Genomic DNA, 8,980 nt, shown 5'->3' on the forward strand with positions numbered 1-8,980 from the left:
TGCTAAAATTAGACCTTCGTGGAGAGCCGGTTGTTAAAGGGCCAGGGGTGGGCAAAGATCTGTTGCTCCCAGGAGTCCCAGCTGGGGAGGCTGAGGCTCCCCCGGCCCTTCCCCCGCTTCCCCCCAGCTGCAGCATAGCCAGCCGCCAGCACCAGCTGGGCAGCTGAGCTCGGGAGTTGTCCTGCTGCCGCTTTTTGAGCGGCCTGGCCAGGTGTGTTTGGGGTGTCCTGCTGCAAGCTCCAGGGCTGGCCAGGGGGGAGGGGGCAAGTGGGTCCATTGGCCCAGGCCCTGCAGGGCCCCTGGCCCCACGAGGATGTCTCCCCTGGGCTTCCCCTGCTTCCCCCACCCCGCAGAGCTGCAGCACGGCCAGTAGCTGGGCAGATCAGCTGAGCTCTGGGCTGCCGGCAAGGTAAGGGGGCTGCAAGCTCCAGGCCTGTATGGTGGGGCTGGTAAGTGGACAATTTCCCCAGGCCTCTGGCCCCATGAGGATGTCTCCTCCCAGCCCTACCGCCCCGCCCCCCCACCCCCACACACAGCTGCAGCATGGCCAGCAGCTGGGCAGCTCAGCTGTGATCCTGAGTCGTCCTGCTGCTTTGAGCTGCCAGCAAGGTAATCAGGGAAGCGTCTGCAAGCTCTAGGGTTGCCGGGGGGGCGAGTGGGGCAATTTGCCCCAGGCCCTGCAGGGGCTCCTGGCCCCACGGGTATGTCTCCCCCTGCCCTGGCCCCTCCTCCGTTCCCCCCTCTTAAATCAGAACTTTTTATAGGGAACCGGTTGTTAAGATTTTGGCAGGTCATCACTGGCACCATGTGTATCTTGACCAACATTAGAGGGGTAAAATACAGTTTGCTAAGACTTCTGTGCTAATTTATTGATGTAGCGAAATACCCAGACCCTATATGGCCAATCAGCAAGAACTCTAAGCAACCCTCCGCTCCTAAAGTGCAGGACAGGACCCCCAGCTGCAGGAATGACCTCTTTGCACACCCCTCCCCGCCACACTCAGTTGGTGCACTGAGCTGAGCCAGACCAGAGACTGAATATAGCCTTGAAAATGTGGCCCATCTTCATAACACCAAGCACTAGAAACTGACTTCAAGAGAAGCTATTTGCTAGGGTTGAAAGTTCAGCCACTGATGGTTCCACCCCCCTCCCCCAGGCCTCCCACCATAGCCAGCCTCACCTGGCCTTTGAGACTCCTGAGAACCACAGGGATAGGGCCAGTGAGGTTTCTTTGTAAGGAAAAAGTCCGACTGATTCATGGCTGTGCATCCGGACTGCCCCTTGTGAGCCTAGCGCTGGAAGCTTTGGGACCACCTGTATCAAGTTGGTTCCAAGAGCCCAAGCCAGGGTATTGACGGAAGAGCTCTCTCAGGAGGTCAGGTATTGGGGGGGAAACAGGTTGGAGTGCTATGACCAGTATTTAGGACAGTGAGTCTGGAGTTCACAGTGCTGCTACGAGAGGCCACCTGACATTGTGACTGTGGCCACAGCAGATCAGGCTGTTGATGAGTCTATGGATTAGACTTGGTCTACACCTAAGTTAGGTCAGCACGTTGCCCTGTGGTTGGCCACACTCCTGCGTGACATTGCCATGGCAACCTAACCCGCACGGTGGATGCACCTGTGTTGACAGAAGAAGGCTTCCATCGCTGAAGCGCCTGTCTGTCGGGAAAGTGGTGGCCTACACTAAAGGAAACCCCATTTCTGTTGGTGTGGGCTGTGTCTATACTACGGCGTCATACTGGCCAATACAGTGACAGAGCTCTGTTGGTACAGCCCCCTGTACTGTACATGTACCCGTAGGGTTAGACTCCCATTAGGATTCTTTTAAGCATGTTGAGCTTGAATGATTGGAACGGGGGTGCAGGGAGGATCATAGAATATCAGGGTTGGCAGGGATCTCAGGAGCTCAGCTAGTCCAACCCCCTGCTCAAAGCAGGACCAATTCCCAACTAAATCATACAGCATCATAGAATAGCAGATAGAATCATAGAATATCAGGGTTAAACTGGAGCCACGTCTCCTGCTACGCTGAGTGGGAAATCGAGGCCTGGGGCCTAACTCTTTAGAGTGTACGCAGCTAATCATCCGAGGGCCCTGGAGCGCACTGTCAATGCCTTTTGAACAGGGTTCTCTCTTCTTTGCAGAATATGGCCCCGAGAAGAACGCAGCAGGTGGGGGCGGGGCCGTCCACGGAGCAAGCCTACATCTCCAAGGTGGTTCTGCTGGGGAGCGCGGCCGTGGGAAAGTCAAGCACAGCCTTCCGCCGTGTGAAAAACGACGTCAGGGAATCCGTGCCCACTGTGGGATGTGAGTGAGTGGCAGCAATGAACCAATCCTTTGGTGCAACACAAAGGGCCTGATCTGCGTCTCCCTTGTAGCAGGAGTGTCTCTGCTGAAGTCAGCGGAGCGACGCTAGCGTGAAGTTTGGTTTTGCTTAAGCTCTCAGGCCCAGCAGAGCAGCAGCAGGACGTCACTCAGCAGGCAGGGTTAGGGGCTCCAGCTGGCAGCTCTGGCGGCTAACGGAACGTGACCCAACAGACCCCCAACGTTACAGCCCGTGAGCACGGGGTTAGTTTGGTTTCTCAGCTCAGGCACAGGACTGACAACGGCGAGATCCGGAAAAGTCTGGTTAAGGTGGCGCAAGCTGTGCAGGCTGATGTGCCCATTTTAAAAGCTAGGCCTTGTCTGACGCTGCTCTTCAGAGCTGGATCTCTAGGCACCAACCTAAGAAGCACGTCTGAAAAAAGTCAGGCCTCAGCATCTCCTGCTCCACCGACACCAGTGGCAAAGTGCCTTTGGAGTTCACTGGTAGGGAGGCTCAGGCCACAGGCAGGACACATTTCTCTGCTGGGGTAGATTGGAGACAGGAAATCATGAACAGGGGACCAGCAACACAGCTGTGTTCATTGTGGAGTCAGAGTGACAGCTAGCGGTTCATTGCAGGTAGTGCAGCATTTAAATAGGTCACCTCAGCGGAGAGTTTTGGTCTACACCTGCCAGTTCTGAGTAACTCAAGAGAGTGTTCACCATTTACTATTAAATGTTATAGATTTTCCCCTCTGCATTCTCTCCGTGCTCTCCCCCTAGTCCTGGCTCTCCCAGCTGCCCCCACAGAAATACTACCAATCGCACTGCATTATCTCTGGATGGGTGCCAGTCCCAGTCCCAGCGCTCACTGCGACATTGCACCACGTTCTTACTCTTGCTGCAGAAACTGACACAGGCGCATCCTGGAATCCCAGGAACTGCGCTTCAGAGTCCGATCTAGTGGGTTTGGGTTGGAACCACCCCTTGTAGAATTCCTGGGTGTCAGAAAAACAGACGTAACACTCTGTTCTGCCCTGTTTGTGACAGAGGATGTATGATAACAGAGCCTGCAACGGATGACATTTAAAAGGCTATCTTCCCAGACTCCCAGCAGCTCTGCCCATGATATCGCTCCAGTCACTCTAGTCAAAGCAGCCCATCTAGCCTCTCCAATGTGATCAGCAAACCTGCCTTTGACATTTTCCTGGTGTTTCAACAGACAACCACTCACACTAGAACTAGGTGAAATTTCAGCAGAACATTTTTTCTGAAAAAGCTGCAGCTCCAGGGACACCACCACATTTTAGGAGTTCATGGTAACAGTGTTCATGTAGCCAGGTTGGTCCCAGAATATTGAAGAGACAAGGTAGGTGTTTTATTGGACCAATTTCTGTTGGTCGAGAGGACTAGGGTGACCAGATGTCTCAATTTTACAGGGACAGTCCCAATATTTGGGGCTTTATCTTATCTAGGTGCCTGTTACCCTCCACCCCCATTCCGATTTTTCACACTTGCTGTCTGGTCACCCTAGAGGGGACAAGCTTTTGAGCTTTACAGAGCTCTTCAGGGTCTGGGTAGGAAATGGAGGATTTAGCTGTAACACTCCGGTTCCTTCCTCAGACCTGAAGAAGAGCTCTGTGTAGCATGAAAGTGTGTCCCTTCCCCCAACAGAGGTTGGTCCGAGATAAGATCTTATCTCACCCACCTTGTGAGTTCATGGTAGTTTCACTGAATTGTTTTTTAAAAAAAAATCACAATGTTTCATTTTTTTGGTTTGAAATGACTTTCAAAAATTCCTTTAGTCTTATTTTTAAAAAAATTATTTAGAATGGTCAAAGTTAAAATAAATGTTTCATTTGACCCAGAATAAAATTTCTCTCGACGTAGAGTCAAAATCTTTGAAACATTTCATGTGGTGTTGGACTTGCAATCAATTTTGTTTTGACTTTTCAAATTGCCAACAACAAAACCAAACCACCATTATTCACCCAGTTCTGCTACGCGCTCCCATCATCAGAAGCAAAAACATTCATCTCAGTAGGCAACATTGGTGGAAAACATGGCTTTAGTTTTTATTGGAGATGTCAACCCAAGGTCGGTTAAGTCTCTTTAGGAAGTTTTGCAAGCTTACAGACCCTGGTATGAGCTAGGGAGGCCATTGATGTTCATGGGACTGATCCCCACCTGTTAGATGTTGACTTCAATGGAGGCAAGGCCAATTTACATAAGCAAGGATCTGGCTCGGTGTCTTTACGTCAGAAATAGGCAGAAAGACCCTTTTCTTCCTGTTTTAAAGAAGGGCCCCGACCTTTCCCAGGAGAGTGGGGATGGAGGCCCCAAGGGGTCTCCCACGCTGCCACACACACCAGGTGGCACCTTCTTACTCAACAAATCTGTGCCATGTGTGTATTCAACCTTGTATCTGCTTACTTTTGAGAATAAAGTAAGCTTTCCTTCTTGTTAGTACTGCAGAGCCAAGACAGCTCTGGGAGAGTGAGTGACTGAGATCCAGGGACCTCTTTCTGCTAGTGTTACAGGGATTCCCTGGGTCTGGGATCAACATACTATTTTGCCAAAGAGTGTCATGTAAGGTCTCTAATTAAAACCTGTGTCACTCTGGTTCCCATAATCATGGAGAGATGTATGTATGGAAAATATGTGAGGAGTTATATGTATACACTAAAAATTATATTCTGTAGGTCTGTAAATCAGGCAGGTTACCAAAAGGTGGTCCATACACTGCTGTCAGGCAGAGGGGAAGAGACACTTATCTCTCTCTGACTGGTCATTTGCAAACTAAGGACTGTGTGGTTCATAATGGACACCATTTACTGTCTGAGCAAAATGCTAATCAATTAAAAAAAATAAACCCATCAGAGGCTATCCTGTTTGGGAGTAAAGACAGTGAATTTCTAGAGCTTTAACTCTGGATTCTTCTGCCCCCCAGATAAAATTCATCGGAGGAGGCAGGTTGCCGGCAAACTTGGCCTGATGAGAGAAAGGTCTCAGATATCCTGGATGGAAAAATATTGTAAGAAGAACTTTGAGGTAAGCAGTATCTTATTACACAAGAGAGCATGTTAGTGGAGTTTAGGCTGTAGAATGCATATTATGATTTTGCTTTATATGTACCCATTGTTTCCAGGATTTCTGCTTGCTATTCTGTGAATCTCTGTTCTTTGTTAAATAAACTTAGATTTATTTATAGAGAAAACAAATAAGTGCTGTGTGTTAAGTGGAGCTGGGTTCTGAGTGAAGTACTAAGCTCCGGTGTATTCTTCCTTTAAGAACAGCAGGCCTGCTAATTCTATAAAGTGTTCAGTAGATAAGGGTCTGTATGCCACCTGGAGGATTTGGGGTTGGGGCAAGTGTGCCTACTGCTAACTTGAAAAGAGAGCAAGGCCTGGAGGGGAATGCTTGTGTTGCCAGTAGCTGGTGGCGTCAGGGAGCTGATCCCAAGCAGGCATGGACGCAGCTCACTCACGCTAAGGGTAAGTAGTAGCCAGGTGCCCCACAACCCTGGGTATCCTGGGAAGCATCACAGTGACGTTTTGTATTTTGATTAATAAACAAATCTGTTGATGATGCACAGACTTCTGACTGCCCAATCTTTATTGTATCAGCAACGCAAAAGTGGAAAGAACGCAGGTGCTGATGTTCATATCTAAGGTTGATTTTTGCAGGGGTGGAAGTTAGAAAAAACACTGTTTTATTTTGAAACTAGGCAGAATTCGTCTGGAAATGCCAGAGAAACGTGGGAACTCACACTGGTGTTTTGAAGAGTCACTAGCCAAACAATTTTGACTCTGGCATTTCATGCTTAGTAGGTTCATTTTCTGTTTAGTTTTTTTGAGGGAAAGCTGTATCAGTTGTCTGGTTCACTGCCAAATTATAAATTAACATTAAAATGATTATTCACATTCTTTTCCTTCTGCATGTGTTACGAGCCTAATTCTGGCATCTCCTGACTGAATTCTTGATTATTTTTTTTGTAACCTACTTTTCTTTTAACAAAGGCATTTTTCTATGTGGGATATATCTATTCAACACCTTTCCCCCTCTTAAATAAGCATTTACTAGGGGATTAAATTCCTCAGGGTCTTTCTAATGAGCTTTGCAGCCTTTCATCTGTAGATCACCAGTTTAAATCCAGCGCCATTTAGTCGGGAATAAAAGATGTTCCTACTGAATGAATGTTTGGTGTCTCCTATGCGATGAGTTTAGTGGGTCTCAATTCCAGCTCTCACGTCAAACTCACCATCATGCTTTGCACTGATTGGCAGATTCACCAATGAACCCAACGGCTACACTGGCCATGGAGACTGAACTATCCCTGTTAGCCTCTGAGGTAGAACCCCTGCCCCAGATCATGGTGAAGGCATGCGGGCAGGCTGGTGTGTCAGCACTAAATTCACCATACAAAGAGGAAGATCATATTCTTATAGTAAGAATACCTAGCTGTGATATAGCCATTTTCATTGTGCCGATCACAAAGTACTGTACAAAGGAGGCCAGTGTTGTCATTCCCACTTTACAGATCGGGAAACTGAGGCACAGAAAGGTGAAGTGTCTTCACCCAGCAGGCTAGTAGCAAAGCCAAGAATAAAACACAGGTCTCCTGATTCCCAGTGTAGTGATCTCTTCACTAGGCCACAGGCATTCTTTTGGAGAGGATGTCACACATGGAACTGTATAAAACTTTGTAGAAGTGGAGTGGTAGAATCTGTCATTGATTTGGACAAATGAATGTGGTGAACGTGTATTGAGGATGCAGGAGTCCTTAACTGGGCTTTTTCTTGCTTTTAGGAGTTTGCATTGGTTGGATCTTCTCGTGTTTACAGGTGTTCGGCTGAAGAGGTTAAAATGTGTTAGAACCCTTGTTTTACTGTTACAGTATTAAACAATCAACTGTGATTGGGGTTTGCGTAAGGAGTTTGCTGTGTCATAGACCCTGAACTCAAGATCCAGGCAGGCCACCCAGGATAGTGAAAGAGAGGTCTCTTTCCTTCTTTGTGTGGCTGCATTCTGGCCTCACGTGATCTGGCCCACAAGAATTAAAGTTTTTTTTAAATCTCATTTAGAAAATGCAAGAGATACTATTACCAAATCAATCCCCAACACAAAAGATGGCATATGAACTTGAAGAAACTATGGAGCAGAAAAAAATCTCATCAAAGTAAGTAAAAGATATTCAGATTTTCTTTTCTAAAACAAAAATTAGCTGTCTATATATTTATATGTATTACGCCTTGGAAACTTTAGTATGAGACCATTGCTTATTAAATGACTCATTAATTTTAAAAAAAATCTCATTTGTAGGGTGGAGAACATTTTTGAGACATGTTTGCTATACCAAATAACCCCAGACAGCTCCATTTGTTTTTTTGCTTCCACAAAGAGCCAAACACTGATTGTTTGATCAGGAAGGAATTTTTTTTTCAATCTGGAGGGTCAATGTTTGGAAAGATGGAAAAGGTCAATGAGTTATTCAAGGAAACCTCTTTGTTTCTTTGATTTGATAGAGCTATGCAGTCTAATAATTCAGAGGAGCCAGGGGAATGTGCCCAGACTTGATTTCCTCACACATGGTCCCTGAGAGTGATATATTAATATACTGTACACAGTGTATATATTGTCCCTTGACATTCAGAAGTCAGGCTGTGTGAATGGAATCTACTTTGGGGCATGTGACAGGATGACGAAAACCCTGTCCCTAGGCTGGCAGGAAATAGTTAATCCCTTTAACTTGAAAAGGGACCCAACTGTCTGTCCTTTGTGCAGAGACACTCAGAAGGCAGTGGAGAGAGTACCTGCCCTATAAGAGTGCAGTTGGTGGGGGAGAAGAGATTGAGAAGTTGGGAGTTAACTAGCTAAGAGAAGGCAGATCTCCTGTGAACTCTGAGAGCTGAGACTGGGACAGAGCCCAGTATTGAACCTTTATTTGTTTTCTTTGGGAACTGGCTCCAATAAACTACTCTTTATTTTAACTATAGGTTGGGTGGAGTTTTCTTGTTCAGTTTGCGCTTGAAAGGGTCCTGTTTTGTTGCAGTTCTTCAGTGATGCTCTAAAACCAACCCTCCCAGCCAACACTGTGTGTCCTCTCCCTGTGTTGTGATGGGTGTATCTGCTGTCCCCAGATGGACTCACTGCAGGGTGAATGAGAGCTAAATTATCATTAGATTTAGTGGAAAGCTAAACGCCGCCATGCTAAAGTCTGGAGTGAGTGTAACACTTTACTTTTATGTGTCTTTAAAACACACAATGCAGTAGATTCAAAGTTGCATGATTTTATGTATGAAATATGCATTTTCACGACATTTAAAGAGGGTGATTTGCCTTGTGTTAACGGAACCATACAGTGCTTCGTGCAAGTGGCTGCTATGTTAAATGCTGGGTTTTTTCTGTGTTTTGTTTTTAATAGGCTCATTCTGTAGAAATGAAAAAGCAACATATATCGCAACAGACTCTGAACAAGAAACACATAAAAGTTTGCCAGTTCCAAAAGGACTCAAAACAAAACAAAACAATAAAAAGCAGACTATGCTGCTAGTAAACAGTTATTCTGCCAATAGTTGTTTATGAAGTTTTGATTTCATTCTAGTAATGAATCCAGGAAAACAGCAATACTATCAACCCAAAACATTCAAAAATCATGAGTTTTTAAAAAAT

General features: G+C 46.5%; 1 protein-coding gene across 2 annotated transcripts; it reads left to right on the top strand.

The window, feature by feature from the left end:
- The first annotated feature begins 1,511 nt into the window (after nt 1-1,511).
- LOC120392985 (ras-related protein Rab-17-like) lies at nt 1,512-8,774 on the top strand. Of its 2 annotated transcripts, none has more exons than XM_039517635.1 (5): nt 1,512-1,771; nt 2,149-2,311; nt 5,259-5,359; nt 7,393-7,487; nt 8,733-8,774. In XM_039517635.1, the coding sequence occupies exons 2-5, from the start codon at nt 2,152-2,154 to the stop codon at nt 8,743-8,745; spliced, it is 369 nt and encodes a 122-aa protein (XP_039373569.1). In that variant the 5' UTR covers nt 1,512-1,771; nt 2,149-2,151; the 3' UTR covers nt 8,746-8,774. The 2 variants fall into 2 exon arrangements, with proteins under 2 accessions (XP_039373569.1, XP_039373570.1); XM_039517636.1 differs by having other exon boundaries at nt 1,512-1,767.
- The last annotated feature ends 206 nt before the right edge of the window (nt 8,775-8,980 follow it).

Source organism: Mauremys reevesii, unplaced genomic scaffold, assembly GCF_016161935.1.
Source record: "Mauremys reevesii isolate NIE-2019 unplaced genomic scaffold, ASM1616193v1 Contig130, whole genome shotgun sequence".
NCBI lineage: Eukaryota > Metazoa > Chordata > Testudines > Geoemydidae > Mauremys > Mauremys reevesii.

What these genes read in the sequence shown, in the direction of transcription:
- LOC120392985 (XM_039517635.1), top strand. Translation starts at nt 2,152, where the DNA reads ATGGCCCCGAGAAGAACGCAGCAGGTGGGGGCGGGGCCGTCCACGGAG. An exon ending in ATCCGTGCCCACTGTGGGAT is followed by an intron (nt 2,312 to 5,258) that starts GTGAGTGAGTGG and finishes TCTGCCCCCCAG; the next exon opens with ATAAAATTCATCGGAGGAGG. An exon ending in ATTGTAAGAAGAACTTTGAG is followed by an intron (nt 5,360 to 7,392) that starts GTAAGCAGTATC and finishes AATCTCATTTAG; the next exon opens with AAAATGCAAGAGATACTATT.